The following is a 24892-nucleotide window of genomic DNA, read 5'->3' as shown; positions in this document are numbered from 1 at the left end:
AGGTTCCCTTGTGATAATGCAAGAAGCTATTTCATTATCACAGGGGAGTAGGTATCTGCTATTCAACAAACCTCAGTAAAGATGATGCTTGTAAGATTCCTCTTTTACATAGCTGTACACAATCTTGAAGGAAACAAGTTGAATCATTTTTCTCTCCCTCACCAAATGTAATTCCACTTGAGGGGAAAGACTAACAACGGAAAAGTACCTTGCAAAGTAACTGAGGCAAAATTTTTGTGTGGGAGAATCAATGTTGTTCCATCTGCACAGTACATCAGTTAATAACCCACTGGGAGTGTGGCCCACTGTGTCTCTGTAAAGCTATTTATGTAGATTGTGTTTTTTCTTCCTCTACTCATAAACTGCAGAATCCACTGTAAAACTTGTCAAGAGTGGTACCAGCTATCAATAGCACAGACTTTGCTCTGCTTAAAGGAGTGGAGTAAGATTGCCCACTCATTTCTGTGGGCTGTCTGTCAGTTCAGATTAGAAGTGACAGAGGGATGAGGTGCAGAGCTTTTAATACTCGCATTAGTGAAGTCGTTGCACTCAGGAGGAACACAAAGCCTCTCTTACCAGCATCATCACTGAACAAAACTTTTGGGTTTGAGTCTATGTACTTCAAGTCTTGATATTAATATATTAATATATGTGTTGCAGATAAACAGAAATGTTTACGTGATGTTTACATGAAATTAGCCCTGTATTTAAGGCTGAGGTTCCTGACGCCATTAACTTTTTGACACAAAATACATCAGAAAAGACCCAGCAGCTCTGCTGTGGTATACAGACTGCAGCAAGCTCCATTTATATAGTGCATCAGMACTTCCCAAGACTGGTAAGTGGGGTGAAACACTTGGACAGGGCAGGTAAGGGGCAATTCAGAAATAAAGGTTATTTTGCATTCCTGTTATACAGTCTTGCTATGAAAATTATAGTAGAAGCACATATCCCCAGATATGTCAGGATCACCATTTCCTCTTCATCTTCTTTAAAACTCAAAGTCCTCAAAAGATTCTGGTGCACTGTGTTATGACATTTTAATATCTTATGTGCCAGAAACTGGCAAGTTTGATTAATGAGCAAGTTATTGTTGCTGCTGCTCAGATACATGAGTTTAAAACATTAGTGAAAACAAAGCATTTATATCAGCAACATACTCTCTTGTGCATCAGCAGTGCCTTGGCAATATGTGTCCAATGAGCCAGCTGCAATCACTGAAAATTTTTAATTTGCAAAGAGTGATAATTCTGTGTCAGTCTTGTTCATGTCTCTGTTTCAGTGAAGGTCAAGGTTAAATTTATTTACTTTATAACTATGAAAAGCTAAAGGTTTGTGCACATGCATGTTTATGGGCACTAAGCTTCCAGCTAGCAGATAAGCTATTATAAGTCTGTCCGTATGCTGGATGTGTGCCCATATTCTTTGGCTTCTGAGTGTCTAAAGCTTCTTCTCCAAGGGAAAATCTCTCACCTAAATTACAAATCTGTTCTCAAGGACAAGCCTGACATGCACTTCTGCTGCATCTTAAGAAACAACATTTGGAAATCTCCACTAAACCTTGTTGCTAGTGGTGAGGGAGGATGCAGAGCCCAAAACATGCCCAGATCACTTTCTCGCATCTYACATTGCCAGTAAAGGCAGATGTGAGCTCAGCTACCTGCCTGTGAGCTGAAGCCCAGGCACCAAGTTCTTCCAACTCTGCTATGGGGGGAAAGATTTCAGCAGGTAAGTAATGAACAGCTGGAGGGYTGCAGTACTATAAACTGCAAAAAAAGAACTCACTTTAGGTGAGTTAGCAGAAACACCACAGCAGTCTAATTTCTGGAAGTAGGTGGCAAAGAGCAAATTTCAGCACCTTAATTTCAGTATTTTCTAAGTATTCCGTTGATGCACTCAGGGAAAGGTCCTAATATCCAAATCAGTTCTATTGTTGGTTATCATACAGAAATCAGGTACTTCCTCAATGAAACGTTCATATAGACATTAAGTCACAATAAATGCAAGATAAAAAGCAACAACTCTACTGATTAAAGATATTCAACCTTAGTAATTATGGGGTACTATTGTTTCCTTCAGAGAGAACTTCAAAGGCTGCCTGCAAATAAAGCTGGGTTAGGAGAGGTTTCAGATCAGCTGGGAGATGAAAATGGCAAAACCAAGAGTAGAAGTGAGACAGAAAAACAGGACTTACAATAAACTGAATTCAAAAAGAAGCCCACATCTTCTCTGAGAGTGAAGAATTTAATGCTGGCTCTGATTGCACAGGCCACTGAACTAACTTCTGCTTGCTGGCTTAGTTCTGTGCTGAAAATATCTGCTAGAGTACAGATAAAAATACAGACTGGATGTAACATCATTACCTCATTCATCTCTTCTATATTGGTAATCATGACAATGATGGGAGAACGCTCCTGCCACACCATTCTCCAGAAGTCAGTGACAGTGTTAACTATCGGTCCCTGAGTAGCAATATATACCTTTTCCTCTCCTCCATAGCCCTGCCAACGAAACAACAAGAGATCAGTTTTAACAGGGATGTCCCCCACAACCTTGAAGGTTTGCTCTTTAAAACAGAGAGCTATCCTGGTTGAAATGCTGACTCTGTGGCACCAGTTCTCCTGTATCTCTCTCCTTCACATGTGCACATGTAGCGAAGGCACAGTATGGACTCATATAATTCCAGCAAAGCGTCCAACTGCCTTGAGATGAYTCTGAGTAGGTCATGAGTCTTATTCAGGCTGATTATCCAGTGCCTTGGTTAGGACAGCTGACAAGGAATTTGCATCAAGAACTGCACAAGTATGTTTCTGTCTGGTCTGAATCTGTACAGGTGCACTTTGAGATTTGGGTTTCAGCTAATGTAAGCAGAAGAGAAGAGCAATCAGATCAGCTGGGATGCCTTTAAAGCCAGTRTTTGCTGCAATTCTGTTAACATTAACAGTGGCTGACAGAGTCTGGGCAGACACATTGGGCTATGGAGCTCTTACCCTGATGTAATTAGCATTGATGTAAGAGCTGAGGGGATCGTCCTGATCAGCTGAGGTAAGGCACACTCTGCTGTGAGGATCTGAAAGGTGCAAAGAGATAAGGAATAGTTTATCAGTTGCTCAGAGGAAAGAGACACTSAAGATGATTTGGTACAGTGAGACATTTACATGCATTGGTGGCCATCACAACAGATGTGAGTGGCCTTGGAAAACCCCCATATCAAAGAGTTAACATTAAAAAAAGRTAAGGATTGTTGGGATAATTTGCAGCCTTCTGACAGTTTCACCCACTCTCTGAAGCCTGCCTTAATTGGTCATGTTGCAGAGTCAGTTTCTCAGCATGACACTGGAAAAGCAGCTTTCTGCTTCAGGAAATTATTTCTCAATCTGTTAGGTCAACAGACTCATTCTGGCTTCAAACACATTAGAATATTGTTTGTGAAATGGCAGCAAACAGCTTTTCTCCCAAAACATAAACATGCATTTCTTGCATCCAGGCAAGCCACAGTAACTCTTTCCCTGTTCCATCTTGCAATGAACAGAACTCCAAGATGTGCTATTAGCAAATATAATGGTTATCAAGAAATTAAAGAACATTAACAGTCTCTTGCATTTTAAGTCTCTTCAGTACTTGAGTCTCCTTCATTGAGGCTGTTTATGAAGCATTATTCTTGTTCTAATAAGATGACAAAAGAAAACATTATTTCACTTAAGAAGTTYAGTCCAATTCCCACTGAAGTCAATGGCTGTTTAACTGATTTTCATGGGAACGGACACATGCCCATGTTCATCCACTTTGACCAGGGCTACCGAGTTTGTTACCATTGACAGGAAACGTTCTCCTGACACAGGCCTCAGCAAACAGCAACAGTCTATATGACCAAGATCTCATTAAAAGTAAACCACAGATGCCTTTTTCGTAAAATAATTCAACTGGCTTAGAAAGCAGAATAAAATAAAATCTACTGTGCTTTATCTGATACCATATTAAGGACTAAGCACACAATAATTTTTACGGTACTACAAATGCAGACTCAGCATGAAATGCAGTCCTCAGACAGACGAGATTCATGCTTACTGGGATGCTTGGCTTTGAAGTATAAAGACAATGTTTAGCTCTCCTTGCTACCCCTCTTTATCACTGCCACCAAGCCCTCACAATGGAGGCAGTGGGAGAAGAGTGAACACTCAGCCGTCTCCCTTGTTCAGCAGTATCAAGCCATCCTGAGGCCACAGCTAGGGACCAAGGTGCTGAAAGTTCATTCAGAAAAAAATACTCAGATCATAATAAGGCCAGAATAAGGTTTTTAACCCTTAGAGAGATGGTTGGGCAGAAACCATTTATCTGAGATGAAGAGGTCAAAATGACAACCATGGCCACTAGCAGATATCTATAAGGCTGAGATGAACAGATACTGAATTCAAAATATACAGATCACTTAGAGATCTGGCACCTTGGGCATCTGAAATCAATATCCCCTTTTGCAATCCTCCTGTTCCAGAAAAAACAGTGAATTAATACTTGAGGGMATCACCTCAGTCATTAGCATAGCCAAAATGAAGGGAGGTTAAATGRTTTTACACTTCTGGTCTGAGGTGGAGTACAAAGTCATCAGGAGAGTTGCACACATTGGGCTGGGCTGCTGGAGTTTAAACACATTAAAAAAATTCTCTTTTGAAACCATTTCCAATCCAGATTCATTGACTGTTAGGTATGGCGGAGGACAGTTTTGACTTCACTGCACTTCTATTTGCTAACCTGACATGGAACCTTTAGGATTTTGCAAAACACTACTGTGGATAGTGGTTCCATCTTCCAACAGCTTAGAGCATGACATCCAGTCATATCACTTTTCAAAGCATCTTAAACTATGAGAGAGGGAAAAATGATGACACTTGTAAAAATTTGTACCAAAATGTTTCTCAAAACTCCCACTCCTGCCTTCAAATAAAACTAGTGCAATAGAAAAGAAAAATACTTTTCTTTCATGTGTCATCTTAATGCCATCAGGCCAGTTCCTAATAGTCTGCATTTGAACAAATACCAGTCTGGGAAAAAACGTTGCTAAAATTTAGTCTTTCAAAAGTAATTTAATCAAAGAAATTACTAAGTAACATCTGAATAAACACATCAAGTTCTTATGTACAACTTTCAGGCAGCACCAAATGATGCAGTTCTACTAACTTAAAAACCTACGTTTCCCTGAGGATCAGCAGCATTTTGGTTCTTCATGCTCTGCAACTCTTTGGAAATTTGATTTATGCTTTGGAGACATACTGCTGCTCCATAAACACGGCTTTTGGGCAATATGTTGTGGTGACAGTACATTTCATGCATTCTGGAAAGGAAAATGCAAAGCCCTCCAGCATGCGGAATAAACCACTCTGCCCCAGTGACTCAAAAAAAAGAAACTTACTTGGGAGAATTGTTTTGTAGCGATTCTTACGCACTAAGCCTGGAATATCATATTCCTTTGGATCAACAAAGTTCATTGGGATTTCCTGTTAAAAAAAAAAGAAAAACAAAAACCCATGAAAAAAATAAGAGACATAAGGTAGTATTACTAGACTCACAGGAGGAATAAAAACCCCAAGCCTATTATGACCTCCTTGTGAGGGAGGCAAAGTGATGAARTCAGCTGGGACATACTGTACAGTACTTCTAGCAACTTACCACCAAAATATGATTGATGTTTCCTTTTACTGTCACCGGCTTTCTTTTCTGAAATCCTTCATGTGAAAACGTTCCTAGTGACTAATTCATTGAGTAACACGCATGACATGCTCACTCCTTGCAAGTGTAGGCACAGAGCGATGCAAGAGGTGGTACGCAAGACACTTCCAAAAGGCTGGACCTCAGCACCATCCTTTCTGACTCACATTGCTTCCTCTCTGAGGGTGGAAGTTAATAATTTGCTAGGGACTTGCTCCAGCAACAAAGTATGACACATGCTATGACACACTGGCGTGCTGACCTGACTCCATGGAGCTGGGGGAGCGTCACTGCTTTGCTCATCGCGCTGTCAAACTCCATGGAAAAGGACAGCAGTGGTATTCRGGGATTTCCTTGCTCTCTGCATTGCGGATGCAAACAACACACAGAGATGGAGTGGCTTCCTATTCTTCACTGCTCATCCCCTGCATAAATGGCCAACGCCAGGCAGGAACAAAGAGGAACCTTCTGCCAGCTGGAGTTAGTAGGCAGAAGAGAAGGGATGTGTTAACCAGGCTCAGCAGAGTTATATGGCCCATGGGAACATGAGGCAGAGCTGGTCATCCCAGCTGCTGCACACTGGATTTGAGAGACCACCACTGGACAGAAAACAGGAATCAGGGTTGAGTAAGACAAGCCTCACACTAGAAAAAAACTAAAAGTATGGACTGTAGAAACATGGAATCATTAGGGCTGAAAATAACCTCTTGAAAATGATCACTGAGATCACCTACACCTCTGTGTTCACTGCTAAGCCATGCAAGTGCCACATCCACATGTTTGTGAACACTTTCAGGAATAGTGATTCCACCACTTCCTTGGCCAGCCTGTTATACTGCTTCACCATTTCAGTGAATAACTTTTTCCAAATATCCAATCTAAACCTGCCCTGGTACAACATGAGGTCAGTTCTGGAACTTTAGGGGACTATCTCCACTCTGTCTCTTACAAAGCACTGAGAATACTGTTGGCCTTAACCAGAGGCAATAAMTGATGAAAACATTTTGTTGAAGAGATTTCCTATCAACTTGGAGAACTGTATAGGAACAAAACCTTCATATTTTTCTCAATTATTCCTTGGTATTTAGTCAAYCCAAACTCTTCCTGAGCCAAGCTCCGTGAGCTGTTTTTGGGTCTTAAGTCATTCACTGTGCTAGCCAATTCTTGGTGAAATCAACAGGACTACTGTCTGAGTAAAAACTCTAAATCTTGTAAGAATTTCAGGATTTAGCCCTGCAAATGTCCTTTCTGGCTCTTTTTTTTACAAAATGAAATAGCTGCTTGCTTCATCTGGGATCTGGACTTTGAAAACTGAGGCTAGACAGAGTGAAAAAACACGATGAAGAGCTAGCTGGTGATAACTAGTTCACAATTTTTAATTATGGAAATGACATTTTGATTGCACAGCATTTTGTGCTCTTTCAGTTTTCATTAAAGAATGAAAATAGCTTGGGATGGTTTGGCTGCTGAATAATTCTATGAACACCAGGAAACCTAATTCAAAATCTCTCAGAGAAATGAAGCATGTTTTTTTTTCTGCTTCTAACATTATTTACTTTCCTTGAAAGCCACAGTGTAGCCCAAAGACTGATGAAACTGAATATGGACTAGTTTAGCAGTGAGTTCAGACACCAAATGAACACTCCCTCCTTAAAAGAACAGTAGATGCTTTACTTTAAAAGAATCAGGACTTAGCCTACACAAAAGCTGCTTCCCTTAAACTTGTGCAGAACTAAGTGAATTAAGCACCACAGACCCCTTGTGCTGTGTTTTAAAACAGAAGCCCAGACTATCCCCCTGTTCTTGTAAAGTGAGAAAAAAACCCTCTGAAACTGCACAAGGAGGAAGGACAGCAAGTGGTAATTAGAGTGTTAGTCCTTCCCTTTCAGACACTTAGAGGTCATGAAGAGGACAGGCTGAAAGGGCTGTAATGTTGCAAAGCATAATCTTCCTCCTGCTCTGCTGAGATTTCATGCTTAAGAGAATATTTGATGTGGCAGTATTAACTTCAGTAGCTGCTGATCACATGCCCTGCAACACCTCAGCATGCAAACCGTGTGCCCTGGTTACCTCCCATCTTGAGCAGGAATTTACAGCCCTGACTAATACACATAATGCAGCCACTGCAGCATTTTGCATACTACTTTTTTGTCAGATATAATAAATATGACAAACATGACAATACCTAGCACATGGACACTCAACCAGTTAGGGAACAGACTCAATAGCATGAAAGATCTAAAAAGTCAGGGTACTCRCTACACTAAAACGTATCTGACCTTTATAATAAACTACTTAGAAATCCAATTTGCAACTCCTTGCTTCATCTCTACAAGTATATTTTTCCAAAATGAGGCAAAGGATCTTTCTGCCAAAGTATTAGTAGATACAGTGAGCCAAGGAAACATTTTCAGAATCCTAAGAGCAACTGACAGAAAAGCTTACAACTAGTAAATTATTTTTGTGCAGAAAAAAAACAAACAGTAAGACATACTTTCTATAGCTTCTGCTGAATGACAGAGCCAAACTGTGTTTCAGGTAACCAGAGAATTTGCATTTGGAAAGTAGCTCCACGTTAAGCATTCAACAGCAAAGAGGGTGGATTAGGACTAATTTCATCCCTAGGGCAGCTCCAGACACATTTCAAGAAGTTACGTCTAGAGCAAATGTGGCTTTTCTTCTGTACTGTAGCGATTTTTGTTAAAAAAAGAATATATGTCARCACATAAAAAACCAAATGTCTTGTGAAAACAAAGATATGTTGTTGTTGTTGTTGCCAGAACCAATTCTCTAGTTTTAAAGTGACAATACCAGTGAAAGCTTTCAGACACAGTAATTTCAAGGGATGACAAATTTGGGAATTTCATTAAATGCTTCACTTACAGAAGGAGAGTTTGCATATAATACTTTTAGACTGGCAGAAAATAATAGCAAGGTCTTCTACAGAAAGACAACCTCCCATTTTTAATGATGCTCCGGGAAGAGAGAGGTCAGGCACTCACAAAGAACTCTGCCTGGAGTATGAAAGGATCCAGCGCTTTCTTGTGCAGCTCTTCCTCAGTGAGGATGTTCGATGCCGTCTGGAGGTACTCCCGGGCTGACTGCTCCCGTGGGGACATGACATAGCCAAAGCCTTGCTCAGAACAGCCCGGGGTGCACATATCCAGTGTGAGTGAAACATTTGAACCTCTCCTGCAAAACAGAGTGGTCGAGGTTTGGTTACAACACCCCATTATTGTCGGCAATGACAGATTAACAGCTTCAGAAAGGCACCCAGCTGGTTCTGATGGAGACAGAACTGGTAATCTCACATATGATAGACAAAAGCAAGATTCAAAAGCCATCAGCAAATCTATATTTAAATATCTTTAACATAATAATAAAGTCACACAATATGATGATTACTAGGTAAAGGTTCTATACATCCACACAGTAAACCTATTTCTGACGAATCTCAACCCAAAAAATCTAGTTAGAAGGTGTGTGCAAGAGCTATTAAAAGCCATGCAAGCCTGCAGGCATGATTAGCTCACAGAGAGGACACAAGTCATTATTTAGATCACAGCCCTTTCCTGGTTTCAGGAGTTTGTCCAAAAGAATTTGCAGCTGGTCTGCTACAATTCAGAGTCACKGGGAAATGCCACCAGCACGGAATCTTTAGTGACTCCTTTCAAATGATTTTGACCTTACCCTCCTTTGTGCTATTAAAAAGCTACCACATTTCTCCCCCAAAATAGATGCATTTGACAATGAATGCTTTTGGTTCTTTCAAGGCGGAAGAGGCTACCTGTATTAATAGCTCATCAGCAGGAAGAAATGAGATTATTTCTTCTTCAGCAAATCTCAGTGGTGTTTGACCATGCTTCTAATAGTGTAGGTGGTTAAAGAATGAGAGGGAAGTCAGAGAAGCAGAATGGATGCCAAAGAGGCACAGGTGGGTAATTTAACACAACACCAAACAAAGGAAAAGTCACCAATGCTTAATGCACATGCAATTTGTCAGGTCACAGCTCAAACCAGAAATGATGTCTGTCTTCTCAAGGACACGTGTATGTTGAAAACAAGTTTATCTCTTAAGTGTACAGATTGGACCTAGTTTGAAAACGTCAAGCAATTGCTTTCCTTCTCCCAGATATTTGACAGGTTTTTCACTGTAATTCATTACTTTAACCAACTGATTATTCCCCAAGTGATACGCCCCAGTCAATATTCCCCAAWTCTCTTGATACAATGAGTGTCTTTCCTGCAGGCTAGAAATCACCTGAGGAGAAATATCACATCTTTAAAATGACAGAAATTGAAGGAATCAGGGAWAATGAAGAACACAAATGACTCAGATATTTCAAGCCCAATCCTGCCTTTAATGAAAAAACAACAAAACTCCCTGATAGCTGCAGCTTCAGGGACAAGCCCCAGAGGTTACTGTGGTCTCATATAAAGGCAGAATAAAACAATAAAAGATATAAAATTTTAGGACAATGTTGTAACAAACCATAAAGTGAGAAAAAAGATTCTAAGCTCACAGAGTGCAAATTGAAAGCCTCTTCTGTTAGATCCCACTTTACTGTGTCCTGGGGGGCTTTGGAAAGTCAGCATCATATTCTTAAAATCTAAGTTCTGGCCTTTTATTTTTTAACTTTAGAGATGAGAATTAACTATGGTTAGCACTCCAATTAAGCCTGAAAACTGAGAAATAAAGAAAGGTGATACTTTGTGATGCTGGGCCCGTCAGTATAACTTCATTCTTATTCATAACATCATCACTTTTGCAGAATTTCTTCACAGGAATTCTATCATCAAGATCTCTGCTCTATTTCACTAAGACAACTGAAAGGACCCAAAAGAAAAAAAAATCCTTTTATCTTGAAACTGCCCTTTCCTRGCTGTGAATGTCTCTGAGATGCTCCTGACTTGCCTGAGAAATTCCTCTTTTTGAGTTGCCCTCATGGTTCAAGCCGTGAACAACAGCTCACCCCAAAGTTTCATTACTGGGTTCATTTGAATCAAATTCATTTTCTTCTGGATTGACTCATTTATGTGAGAAATACTGAGGGCTACCTCTTTTTCTAGTCCTCCAGCATGTGTGACATGGGGAAAAAAGAAAAAATCAACAAGACCTTTTTCAGAGGTAAAAGCTTTCACCACCCTTTAGTGGATTTCATGCTATGCAGTTGCTGCCTTGATGAATGGTGAGAGACTGATCAAACACAAATGGATGTATTCAATGGAAGGAAATTACACTTTAGAATAGCACTTGTTGACAGCTGTCCAGAAACTGTGTTGTTTAGCTAACATGTTTCTATTTTTGACTGGAAAGTAAACAGGACAGGAAATAAAGTAGGTGCTTGACTTTAAAACCATGTTCTAAAGTGACATTCACAAAGGCAATAGCACTTCCTACTGGGCACAGAACTCCTAAATCCACAACATCTGGAACCAGACTTTCCCTTTAGTCACATTTACCCTACCTTTCTTGCAAGCCCACGGATTTAACGGTCAGAGTAGCTGGGTCTGTCTCTGCTTTAATGTCCATTACGCAGTCAAAGACTGGAGTCTCTGGCACAGGATCCAAATCTAGGAAGTCGTCCTCATTTTTATCCTCTGTCCACTCTGAGTACGTGAAGGAAGGCTGCCTGCTCACAGATTGGCGTCTGTCCTCTTGCAGCGGAAAGGGGGGGTCTGGTTGGGCTCTGAGTAGATGCCAAATCTGGAGGAAACAAATGTTTAAAGAAGCTTTCTGCTTGTAGCCAGCTCTTCCATACAGCCCAGGGCATGGGCCTTTGGGGCAGTATCTCAGCTCTCTGAATTACAATTGGAGAGTACTGAAGAGAACAGGAACATTCCATGCAGGAATGGCTTTGTGGTGCGTGTTACATGGATTCACATCTACCCATTCAAACCTGCTTTCAGCCACAGAGGTTKCCACAGAACTGGCTAGGCTTAACTCTGGGATACAGTAGAAGTGGAATGTGCTTGTGACCATCATATGCAGGCCAACATGATGCCACTGTCCTTTCATTCAGTATCTTATCCTTCCTAGGCTTGTTTACAAAGTAAAAATCAATTATTGTACTCTACAAAGCATATAGCTCCTGATGTAATGGCTTTCCATCTGAAATTTACATATRGCTATCTTAAGTACATATAATTGAGCTGAACATCTTTAATAACCCTGGCACTGTACCACAAATTTAYATATGAACCCATAATTTTTTAAAGAGGCCTAAATTTTCTGATCTGATCCTGAGGCTCAAAATGCCCATATCACTTTTTGGCCAAGGGGAAAGGCTGTGCTATAATCTAACTATCTGATTTAAATATGGTATTCAAATAAAATAATGAATTCTGTGAAGCTTTAGGACACAAATGCAATACCTAAGTTTATATTACAAATTAAGGAAAGGTTTGAAATTGCATGAATCTAAAAAATTTCTGCATTGTATCAGTTTGCACAGATGCTGTGCTAGACTAGGTGATTTGGGAATCAGAGCAGTAGACTTTAAAACCTCCACACAGACTTCAGTTAAAAATTTCAAGCCCTCCTCTGAATTCCAGGACCTGGAACCTTATGCCAACTCCATCCATCTAGCATTGAACTAGGAGCAGCATCACTCAGGCTGCACTGCACTGTCATGCCTCCTTTTGAGACTAAGAACAGGTCTTATTTTCTACAGCAGAGCATCTTCTGTGCTGTTCTTACAGGGCTTTTAAAAGGCCAACTGAGTTTAGAAAAGTTCCACTAAAAAGGGTCAAATTTCTCTTCCTAGGCTACTAAAGCACACTAGGATGTCATGCAGGACAGTGTAAATTTTAACATTGAGAAAGAAAGATTTGGTCATAAAGGCAATCCTCAAAGTAAAAGCTCCCTTCAAGTTCTCTTCTAGGCAGCACATGGCTTAAAATCCTTGCAAGGAGTTCACATGCAAAGCTCTTCAAATAGAGATCAGAATTTTTGGCCACAGAGAGCTTTCACTTAACTTTACCTTCTGTGCTAAGAACAGGGCAGCAATAAATGTTTTCATTCGCTGAGAAATAATTGAATATGCAAAAAAAAATCACAGTCCTGCTATTCAGATTTTCAGCCCAGAACACTTTGCTGCATGATTACCTGGAAAATTCTTAGATGGCTCTTTTTTTTTTTTTTTCTTTAGTATTCACAATTACAGTAATCACCAGAAGTTTATTTTTGAGGACAAAATTAATCTGGATAAGGTACAGATGCATCATAAAAGCAGAAGATTGCATAAACCTGACTAACTTCCTTGCCTACATCAATGATCACAATAATGGAGGCATTAACTATAATTGCTTTGCCTTGTGAATGGTTTTTAGAAAGTACATTTGCCTGACACGTTAAACAGAAGATTTTGTCACTGTGCTGCCTCTGAGTGAACTTAACTGAACTTAATGGCATACAATATGACATTACTTCCTAGCAGGGAGTGTGGACAGCAAATCAAAAAGGGTCTTCCCCTCTCCTTGGAACTCATGCAGCTGCACCCTGAATACTGTCTACAAATTTAGTTCCTCCAGTTTAAGACAGGTATGGAAAAACTGGAGTAGTCCCAGCAGAGGGTTGCAAAGGAGGTCAGTGGTCTAGAGCACAAGAAAAAGGTGGAAGAAACTGGGCTTGTTCAGCCCAGCAAAGAGAAGGGCAGAGTGATRTAACAGTGGCCTGCAACTACTTGAAGGGCAGCTCCAGACATGCAGCCAATCACTGCTTGGTACTCTCAGCTGATACCACAAGGGACAGTGGCCACAAGCCTGCAGAACTTCAGCTCAAACATTTAGATTTGTGAAATTCAGATCAGACACTAGGAAAAAGCTCTTCCCCAAAAGTGCCACACAGCTGTGGCACAGGCACACAGAGATATGATACATCTCCTTCCCTAAAGGTTTTCAAACCCTCTGTAGAAAAATTCATGGCTGACCTAGCCAAGCATTAGCAAGTGCCCTGCTCCACGAAGGATGTTAGACCAGCAATCTCTTCCCACCTACAGTCCCATGATTCTAGAATATACTTCATTATACTGTGCATCACTCAAACAGCATGTACCTAGCACAGCTTCAACTTCCTGAGCTACCTGGGGTTCACCTCTGTAAGGACAGGAGGTGATGCTCTGTCTCTGCATGGGCAGTAACTGCATTCCACTCTAATTGAACAGTGTTGAGGGGTATGAAAAGCCACATTCAGTTCAAGCTCCCTAACAAGAAAGAGCTCTCCATAGCTCTGCCATCTACCACACAACTTTGTGCCAGTTACACAATCTATGGAGAAACACAACACACTCCTGCTCCTCAAAACTGACAGCTAACTAGATTAATTGTAGTTATACCATTTAAGCTTGTTATGCACTGGGGCCTTGGCCTACGTCTAAGAGGACTTCACATTCAGAAGTACACTGGCTCTCTGGAACAGTGCCTTCTGCCACTGAAATGAATGGATGATGGTCCTGTTGCTGGACAACATCCCTTCTATGTAAGTGCAAACAGTTTGCCCATCTCTGGATGGATGCCCAACAGTGTAATCCTCAATCCATCAAGAAATTTAGTAAAGTTGATTTCTCTATATATTGTAAGCAGATAATTAGACAGAAACAGCCCCAAAAATGATGCTTTACAATCAGTTTGGGCATAACACCAACAACTTTGGATAAATCAAACATCTTATAAAAACTCACTGAAAAAGGGCTTGAATACAGTTTGTGTTGTATCCTAACTTACCAGAGATCCTAAAAATAGCAGTCCTAGAGAAGCCAAAGACAGCAGGATGTATGATACCACAACACTCCCAACTGTAGTCAGGCTCTGTGAGACAACACAATAGACAATGATTCATTAAGTATTTAGGGGCACAGCACAGTGTCTGCATGCACTTTCTTAGCCAAGTGTGTATTATTTCCCATAAAGATTTACTCAAATCATACTCACCAGGGGAAAAGCTGCCATTACCACCAAAAAAATGCCAGGCTTTGGAGAAGACTGAAACTGAATCCGTCTCTAACCCCCAGCATCTCAGAAGGTCTAAACACCAGATTTCACTGTGAAGGCAAACAGGAATTCCGCTTCCTATCCTAACACATTGCCGAAGTTGAGATCTGAATCCACGATTCAATTTTGCAGACTAGACCAAYGCTTCATTGCTGCAGTCAGTGTGATTTTATACTGTGGCAAAAGGCTTTAAAAGTTTAGTACTGTTCCTGGGTTTGGGGATCCTTAAATAAAATCCAGCCACAGAGGAGTTTTCTGTGTTTTCTACGCATTCTGTTAAACACCATCAGGTTAATTCACACTACTGGCAGGGAAATTAATTCTGATGCCTTAATCATTTTATAGTAGTCTATAGTTCAGCCTGTTCTCAGTAGTAGGTTCAAAACTCAGTTCTAATGGGCTTCGGTGAGCAGGGAATTTTACTGTTTTTCTTCCCGCTAGCACAGCTAATGAGAAATTTGGAGTTGARCTTTCATTTGCTTATTTTAACATCAGAAGATTTCTTTGCCTGTACTGTTTTCAAGTGTAAATTTGCACAATAAATAGTTCTATAATAAACAGTCCTCAAACATATGCATGAACATCTGCACCGAGTCATGCTTGGAGTGTTCTTGTGGTGCATTCTAGGAACCAGTTTCTTCCATGAAGGACAATTATTGTAAGTTAAAATACACAAATCAGTGATTTTCTGTAAGGAACAACAATTTTTTAATGATTGAGCCACTGCAAATAAGACACAGGCACTAGTCTGTGAAGAGCTCTGTGCATAATAAAGCCAACTGCAAAAGGGCAAAGAAAAAGTGCTTCTTTCAAAAAACCCCAAAAGAGCAGGTGACATGCAGCTCATAAACATTAGTACRAGAAAACAGAAAACATTTTCCACTGTACTTCAATCTTGTGAGGCACTGAATCAGATTTTCTATTGGCACCACAAAGCCTCTGCCTCAAAATTATGTACAATGGATCTAAGCATTCTGATAGCAAATACATTTAATCTGATTTTTGAAAGTAGCTGTTCACTACTTAATTAAGGTTCTGTCCACACTAGAAAAATCTGTGCCGGATATAATTACCAGTAATTTATCAGATGAATCATTCTGGTATACATGTCCTCATGTCATGGTGAGAAGCTAAGCAGTTTTACTGGGGTAGCTCTGTWGATATAATTGAATCTCTGCACCTAGTACACTTGAAATACATTTACTGCACACGGATATGTTCTAAACACTCAACAAAAATAGATTTTTGTGACTAACTATGGTGTGATTTGCACCTTTTATGTGGCTTGATCCATTCTTCCATAATTTAACYTTCTATTCATCCTAAGAAATAAAGTTCCAACTCTCCCTTTACTACTGGCTAATCCTTAATGGGACTGACTTATTGCTTTGTTTAATTTGCAATAATTTGCACATAATGAAAAATCTGATGTGCCGACCTAACATCATAGCCAAAAAACAGCCCAATATGAGAATGATAAAATATTCATTCATTTTCAGAAAACTCTTTTTCTATTTCGGGACATACAACACTATAATTCATGAAATACACACGTATTATACTTTTAATCAGAAGATATACTAGAGGTGCCCCCCAAAGCAACTGACATCAACTACATAATCAGAGAGGAGCACAGGGACTTACCTCCCCTTGGTCTGAAAAAACCTGTTTAAATGGGGTAAGCAAGTAAGAGAGCAGGTCAAAAGCATTCTGAGCTGCCGGGATGGTCCCGTAAGTGCTGTACCACAGCATCATGCAGAGAAGCTGTGCAATCAATCAGAAAAGACGTAATTAGCATCTCTCATTATACAAACATTCATTTTCCTTTCAAGACTGCATAATTAACTAATTTAGTTAGCATTGATTTCATGTTGATTATCCCTTTTGCTTTAAGGAGTCAGGTATTTTCTAGCAGCTTAACAGGGATAAAAAGACTGCAGGGTCTGTGCTCAGCCACTCTGGAACAGATGTGCATCACTGAGTTACACAGGCTCACTCTGACCCTCACTAGCAAACAGGCTGCCCAGAAAGAGCACTTGGAGCAACATCAAAAGAGCAACAGGTTCTTCTGACTTCTGAACTTCCAGAATTGTTACTTGTAGATCAAAACTAGTAATTCCATGGCTTAGGATGTTAATACAAATTAAGGCCTCTCTCAAAACTCTCTCAAATAGCCATGTTTCGCATAGGCATTACTATAAATACACACACACACAAACGTACACAAATGGAAACTTCATTTGAACTGCTTAAGGGTGCTGCACGTGCCACAGTTAACAAACTACAAACCAACTTTTTTTTTAATATAACACACTCACAGAGAGGTATAACCTCATCCATGACTGTGAAGTGCACATCACAACTTTAAAGGATACACCTCTTCTCCCTGTGTTAACAACATAGGTCTTTGCCCCCATGCAAAGAGAAAAGATTTGGTGGGATATTGGTCATTTTGCTGAGAGGCAGGAAATGGAATAGGAGTCAGGGACATCAGTTCAGGGGCTGTTCTCAATGCAAAGCTGTGAGAGGYGCCTGCAGAAATGAAAGGACTGCGTCTATTCCCCATGCTATGTCTAGAGTCAATAAAGAGGAAACCTCCCAAACCAACGCAGCTTAAAAAAAGGTTCCAGCATTCCAAAGCTATGGCAAGCTGCCTTACCAGTATCTGTGAGAGGACAAACAGATACATGTTGTCTCCAGGTATTAATCCATTCCGCCACGGAGGCCAACCGAACACTGCTGTTTTCTGGGAGGCTTTCAGGGACTGCTCCTTCCTGTTCAGCTCTCCTTGCCGTCCTTCAGCTTCATCCATGGACTCCATACCAGCTGGACGGGAACAACCTTCACGTGAAAACGACATGTGCAGGGGATGAATGGGATGTGACCCTGCAGGCACTGCGGGGGCTGCAGGGCTATTGTTTTSCTGGAGACGATTGTTACCTCTCCGTTCTGCCTCAGCAAGCGCAGCTCAGGATTGTGAGCGTCATACTCTATTAGTGCAGCTTTATTCACCTGCCTTCGTCAGAAAAAAGTGAGTGTGGGTGGATAAATTATTTTCCCTTTCTTTCCGGAGGTGCAGATTCTGGGCTTTGTTGTTAACAAATTCTCATTTACATTGCTGCACTTTTTCATTTTTACTTTTTAAAAGAAAACTACCTATGCTATTGCCTAGCTACACACTCCCAGCAGAGGACCCATTTTGCCCCTTCCTGTCTCAATTTCTCTATTTCTTTTATTTGACTGCTTTGTCTAATCTGGTTACAAATTTCTGAGGTAGAGGCTGTTTCACATTATGTGCCTGAATAGTGCTCAGGGGCACTGGGTTTTGGCTGAGTGTCCTAAGGCACTAATAAAATAGACTTTATTCCAATAACCTACTTCTTGGATGAATTCATACTCAAGAGCTATTTAATAATGTTGCAATGCTTTTCTGTTCAGTGGAAATAACCACTGGTATGGCTAGTCCCACAGTAACAGTATTTTGAATGGAGTCTGTGTAGATTTAAATTAATTTACAAGCCAAAAGGAGTGAAAGATCAGACTCATTGGGTGTAAGTACTACTGACTTACATCTTTGTACGTGAGGAATGCCCCAAGGCTGCCCTATATACACGCTGTAGCCTTCAGTCTGAAACTGCCTCCTGTGTCCCAGGGAAAGGCCACACCATTGGTCCTTCCATGGTTTGTTGAGGTCAGGTTTCCATAAAATGTTCCCCTCAACAAACATTTCTCTAAATGTCGCGCAACAGTAATTCTAAGTCAGATAGGCAGCTCTAAACTGACCACTGTTCTAATCAGGCAAACAAAATTAAATACATCTGTGTATCAGCTGAGGGTCTGGCCATAGTAAGAATTCATTTTTTAATGCTAGAAGASAACCACTTCAAAACAGCACTTTTCCAAGAAAAGCAGAAAGTTTCTGGAATATAGCTCAAAGGATCATGGGAAGTCTACCTCTCAGTCCTTAAAGCTGGAAATTTTCAAGCTTCTAAACTGCTTCATGTCTCACTAGATTCGAACAAGAATTGAAAGGAAAATACTAGTTAATGATCACCAATTTTTTCCTGCTATTTTGGTGGGATGTTTATGTTCTGTGTTTTGGAACAGGAATTTGAAATTTAGCAGGGACARAATCTTCGTGTCAGAAACTATTTTTGTCATCCTTGCAGAGACACATGCACCTGTGGCTGAGATTTAAATCTTTAAAAACATCTATTCGCTTATAGTTTATTATTGTTTGCTCCTAAAGTCTCAAACCTTCCATTTTCACTAAATGTAGTTTAAGTTCTACTTTTCCTTTGTCTGCATTAAATAATGCACCTCACAGTGTCCCCAAGAATTATGTTTTTCCAAGTTCTGATAATTTCCTATCTTGCATACTCAAAATAAATCTCAAGGTAAAATATACACAATACAGAACTAAAACATAATTGGGAAGACAACTGGACCAAAGAATGCAGATTTCACATGGAGCCTTCAACTGATTTTTATAAGTCATAGTATTTAATATTTCAGAAGATTTTTTTTTTAAACTGACCAAAGGTGCTGCCTTGTGTAGCAGGTAAACAGAATCTCTTTGTTTCATACCTGCAACAGCCTGAGATTTCACAAGGTCATTTCTGTTTGGAAACAAACCCTTGACTATAATACAACAATGTGAAGGCCACTTCACCACATCTTCTGGAACAAAGATGTCAAAGTTAGGGCACTGCTCTTTGTCTGTAACCATGGGGATCTGTGCCTCTCCACAGCCCAGAAGTCCAGTTCCTGGAATTCTAGTGTTGTCTAGTAACACCCGTACAATTGTAGGAGTCACATTCTCCTTCTTACAACTGCCCTTTATGAAGCACAATAGACTCTTACTTTCAAGTATTTTTCACTGCACAAGGTAGAGACCTGGTCTGTTGACCTAGGAGCTCAGGATTCCAGCTCTGCTGAACTGAATCTGTTATGAAGAGGTGTTTTCACTAAAATGAAAGAAGATGTGCAAGAACTAAAATAACAGAGAACTGCCTGAATCCATACATATAAATGAACATATACATGTCTTGGATATACAGAGAGAAGGTCTAGTATTAACTAAAGTCCATTCAAAAATTTCTCCTAGAAATCCCAAAAGATTCACTTCTAACAAACATAATGATGCCCACCTCGGGTTCTGTATCAATTTAACCACACCAGCTTTAAACAATACTTCAATTAGCAGTACACAGAATTCATGTCATCTTGCAATCCTATATTCCTGTACAGCTTGCCCTAATGGACCCAGGATTCTTTCAGTTGTAGATGAGGTAATGAGTGAGACATCAGTGAAGCTTTTGTGTGTCAAGGTGGGTGTGAAGGTCTCCAGAGAGCTGGCAAGGATGACTGCATCCAGCAGTGAACTGAGCCTCTCCTCTGCTAGTGATTTGACTGACAGTGAAATGTAGCATCCACATGATATCCTCCTCATTTCCTGCATCACTGAGATGGGGATTCAAGTTCCATGAGTATTTCTGCTTTGGCACAAGACTACACTTGCTAGGAAAAAAAAAAAACCCTTTGGCAAAAGAATTAAAAGGTCTCTGACATCTGTAGCAGGCATATGGCTTGTGAACGCAACTTGAAATTTCAAAACAGCACCATAAACTTAACCTCATCCTTGCTGTTCAGGGAAAGCCACTTTCTGCATCATGCCAGGGATCCATTCATCCTGTATTCTTTCCTTAAGCATTGCCACCAAAATAAGCTGCCAAAAATACATGGCATAGCACTGCATATTATTATATTATGGAAYAATATAAATAGGAAAATCTCTTTCTTTACTCAGAAGGTAAAAGCTGGCTTCTGTAACTCTGGCAATGCCCATTTTAAACCCCCTGCATCTCCATATATTTTTTTTCTGACTTCATATGTGGGTACATAACAGGCAGAAGAATGAAAAAGCCACGTACATAACACTCAGAAAAGCAAGTGCTTAGAGCACTAGTCTTAGCTGAAACACTAAAAGGCACTGTAGCAATAATAAGCAAGTCAACAAAGCCTTACAGTAACAAACATGCCATGATCCCATCAAATCCTGCTGTGGGTGAGGCAGTAGCAGCTCTGTAACTCAACTGATTCATACTTAAAGCCTTCAGAGAAAAACAAAACAAAACCAACCGCTCAGAACGTTACATTCTGGCTGTATTTCCTAATGAAGTTAGCATTTTAAAAGCAACTTGTGTCCTCTCTAGTGCACAGGTGCAAATGTTCAAGAAATTGGCACAGCTCCATTGGCAGAATTAAAAATGTATCTTTGAGAGAAAGACTTGTCCCTCAACAAAATAGTTTTTATAACAGAAAGAAAATGTACCCCAGCAATGAAAAGATAGTGCTCATACACTTGTTAGGCATTTATGTACATCTATCAGACTGTCCTTGTGGTAATTATGCTTCTGGGTTCAAGGTACTGCTCTTCACTGGCAAATACAAATTTTATTAATGGTGGATTCTACCTTCCAGATACACAAGAGGGGAAAAGGGGCCTCACCTGTTCTGCCAAGTCTCCAGCTGCAGCAGCCAACACACCAGAGCAGTTCAGCTGCATTATCCCTAATTGTTCTAGGTGTATTGAGCTGTGTCCCTCTGAACCTGTCCAGATCTTCCTGAYGGCCATGTGTGGTGAGAATTTTTGGGAACGGACTACAGTGTGAAAGCATCACAAAGGGCAAACATGCCAGTAATACCTCAYACATTCATCAAGATTACCAACATTTCAGACCAGAGTCAAAAGGCCATTTATGGCTTCTGCATCCTCAGATGTCAAAAGGCTACTGCCTACTGAAACCCCTGCCTCTAATTTCAATCTARCTGCTAGGGAGACCTGCTCCTGAAGAATGAATAATAGATGAAAGTGCACTACTGAGATGGGGCTCAGGTCCACTGTTTCTTTTGACATGCACCTCCACTGCACACGCAGGACACAGCTTTGGCATTACAGTTCACAGATCTGGTCAAGACCTTGTTAAATACACACATCATAAGACATCCTGATTGCAGGTAGGTCCAGGTGCTGGAGAGACATATCAAAGCTGAATGAGCTGCCTCAGAGTAGAGTTGAGCAAGAGGCAGCTTGTGCTGGAGGGCAAAAACCTGTCTATCCAAAGAATAAGCTGTAGAAGAAAAGCATTGGCTAAGAAAACATTTTTTGGGGTGCCACTGCAGCATGATAAGGATGGAAATGGATAATTAGCTTTCTTTTGCACTGCAGTAGTATGGGAAGAAGTGGGTTAGAGGAAGGGGACCTTTCCTACTTTCATGACAAACACAACTTGTGTACTTACACCGTTCGCTCTGCAGGAAACCAGCTACTGGGTCACTATTTTATAACTCTGAAACTTCTACCGAGCTTCTTTATGAACAGCAACCTCATATATTAAGTAATAAACATGACAGGAGCTGCATCATTACTGTTTACAGACAGATAAAACTCACCACCAAGGAAAGGCTGTTTCTCCTTGATTCTGTCTGCACTCCTGACTCATCTGATAAATTATGTTGAAAATTACACTAAGGATATAATCATCTGTGTTGAAAACTGGGGGCTGTATTTACTGTTACCCTAAGAATGCATCTCTCTAGCTCCTCCATTACTAATTGTCTGACCTTTCTGATTGTGACAACTGCTACTCTGCTTGATCCCTGACCTGCTCTGTTTACAAGAGTTCGGTACATTTATGCTGAATAAAACACTGCCCAGGAGGAGAGCACCTAGGCCCTAGAAGTATCCAAATTAAAAGCTGCAAAGAAAAACATCCCCAGATGAACCCCACAGCTACCTACTATTGACTGACTGGAGATAGAGGGGATTTACAACAATGTAATCTCCTCAGTACTTCCCATTACACTCTGGATAAAGTCCAAGTTTTAGCTGCCAAGAGCTTGTGGTTGGTGGATCTTGCATTTGTAATGCAAAAGCACATCGAGAGCTACTTCAGAAAGTATCAGACGGCTTAATTCAAACACTAGCAACAAGCCAGACGGATACATATATCCCACTACATTTACCACTAAACACAGCAAAGCACCAAAGCAACCCTGAAATCTAACTGGAAGCCAGTTAGATCCATCCTGTGGTTCTTTGTAGGACTGCAGACTGTAACTGCAGATTTCAGACTCCTCTCTGTAACAGAAGTTAAAGAAGAAATAAGCCTGTCATACCATCAATTTAAGTGAGATCCACAAAACTGGAACTACCTTCCCTCTATTACTTAACCTGAGAAGAATTTCAGCTTACAATTAGTGCTTTAGTTTGGTCTAAATGTATCTATGCTGGACTGTAAGAACAAGCTSAGCCAGGCCACAGGTATTCATAGCTGTGTGGGGAACAGCTGAAATTTCTAACATTCTATTTAGGAAAGCTGAATATTTCTGCTAAAAAGATCACACTGAAAATATCTGTATTTGATTCACACAAATTCATATGCCCATCAAAGGGAATTCAGTTGCTCAACAGCTCCCCAGTGACACTGTTTCAGGCTCTCTGAAGATTCAGAGAACACCACTTAATGTTTGCTTTTTGCGTGTGTGTGTGTGTGTGAGTAAAATTCAGTGCCAATGATGTACACTRCAGCTTTAAAGCTGAGCTTTTATTAAGTACAACCACTGATATGTCTACCTGCTGTTTACTAATAGAGAAAAAATCTACTTCAGTCCTCTATTCTGAAAGACAAACACAGAATTGGCAATAAAATGCAAAAAACCTTTTGCATCATTACAAAACTTCTTAGAAAGACACTGCAATTCTCCCTCCCCAACACTGAGTGAGAATGTTAATTTATCCTGGTGAGACTGAGAATAACCCACAAATATCAATTTTTCTTTGCACTTACTTGTCCATGAGTGGCAGCTAGCATGGGGAAAGCCAGGAGCCTCCTTTTGAGGAAGGCAGGTGTTCTCTGTGGGGTTGTTTGAAYAGCAGTGCACAGAGGAAAAGGGATGTCACCTACTAGCCAAGAAAAATACTGTAGACTTGCACTTCCCAAGCTCAGCTGATGGAGTCTGGTGCTGCTTATGCCAAACTCTGATTACCAAAAGGGAAAAACGCATCGAGAGAGAAAGAAAGAAAGAAAGAAAGAAAGAGGGAAAGTCATGCAGAGAATCTGTGAGCAGGTCATGCAGGGAATCAGGGTCTACATACTAGCCCAATTTCTAGCCCCTTTGACTGGCAACATTCCTAACAAACTTGAAGAAGAAACTTTCCTCTCTGCTGAAAAAAAAAACCAAACCAACAGCCCCTTTGCTGTGCTGGGGGGCTGCACAGCTCCATCCGTAAAGGATCACTTCTCATCTCTGAGGGAACAGCAACCTGATGCCAGAGTGTGCAAGGAGAAAAGGAGAATAGTTGCCTTTCCGCTCAGCAGCTCCCTGCTGAGTCACACGTTTTCTCTGCATTCATTTCACACTGCTCCCACTCAGTCCACCTGCCACTTCATCTGGGATGAGTGGGAGGAGAGAAAGAGAGGTGAAGGCAGAAAGAATGTTCGTGTTCACCCAGGACCATTATGATGATACTGCGGGGTCACATATAAAAGCAATGCCGCAAGCTGCTAGAGAGGGATGGAGAAGAGAAATATCAGATTGCAAGACAAACTGCCTCCCCCTCTTCTTCAACAGGAGGAGACTGGCCATCAGACAAGTTGCAAACCTCATCCGATTCCCAATCGGTCACTGATGTTACCATCTTTGCTGACATGTTCTGCGAATTTCAGGCTATGGACAAGGCTCTTTGCTGTGATTTAGAAGAGCTTTCAAGCTGCTGTGATTTTTTTCAATAGTCCAACAGCTACTGTGTAGTAATTGTCTGGCTGCCATGGGGAAGTGCCACAATGATAAGTGAAAATACCATCTGGATAGAATCCAGTCCCTAAGGGCATCTTCAGCTGAGTTGCTGCAGTGGAAATGTCCACCAGCCTCAACTTTTACCATTAGAGAACACAAAGAGAAAATCCCAGCCATTTTATTGCAGGTTCTGTAAAACTCAAGCATTACAGGAGCTAACATCTCCTACTACCTGTTAAATTCTTGTACAGAAWAGGGACTCTGTTATCAATGGTGAGAAGGTCCAGATTACCCTTAGATTGGGCTGTATATATAGAAAGRAACAATTAAATTACCAATGTAGTATTTTTTCTGTGATTACAATTCTGGACAGCACATTTTGTAAGTCATGAAAAAA

General features: G+C 40.6%; 1 protein-coding gene across 2 annotated transcripts in view; it reads right to left on the bottom strand.

Moving 5' to 3' along the window:
* Positions 1–24892, bottom strand: part of PTPN5 (protein tyrosine phosphatase non-receptor type 5) — a 74714-nt gene that overhangs the window by 13499 nt on the left and 36323 nt on the right. For both annotated transcript variants that reach the window (XM_057369253.1, XM_057369252.1), the window contains exons 3-10: positions 17354–17535; positions 16339–16458; positions 14428–14511; positions 11172–11410; positions 8706–8895; positions 5408–5492; positions 2991–3070; positions 2364–2501 (exon numbers count right to left, since the gene is read on the bottom strand). In XM_057369253.1, coding sequence (XP_057225236.1) covers positions 2364–2501; positions 2991–3070; positions 5408–5492; positions 8706–8895; positions 11172–11410; positions 14428–14511; positions 16339–16458; positions 17354–17535 — 1118 coding nt within the window. The remainder of the gene's footprint in view (positions 1–2363; positions 2502–2990; positions 3071–5407; positions 5493–8705; positions 8896–11171; positions 11411–14427; positions 14512–16338; positions 16459–17353; positions 17536–24892) is intronic.

This window comes from Malurus melanocephalus, unplaced genomic scaffold (assembly GCF_030028575.1).
Source record: "Malurus melanocephalus ecotype Western Australia unplaced genomic scaffold, MMel_1.1 scaffold_106, whole genome shotgun sequence".
Classification (NCBI taxonomy): Eukaryota; Metazoa; Chordata; class Aves; order Passeriformes; family Maluridae; genus Malurus; species Malurus melanocephalus.
Note: the sequence above shows the minus strand (reverse complement) of the source record. Positions and strands in the feature narration are given on the sequence as shown.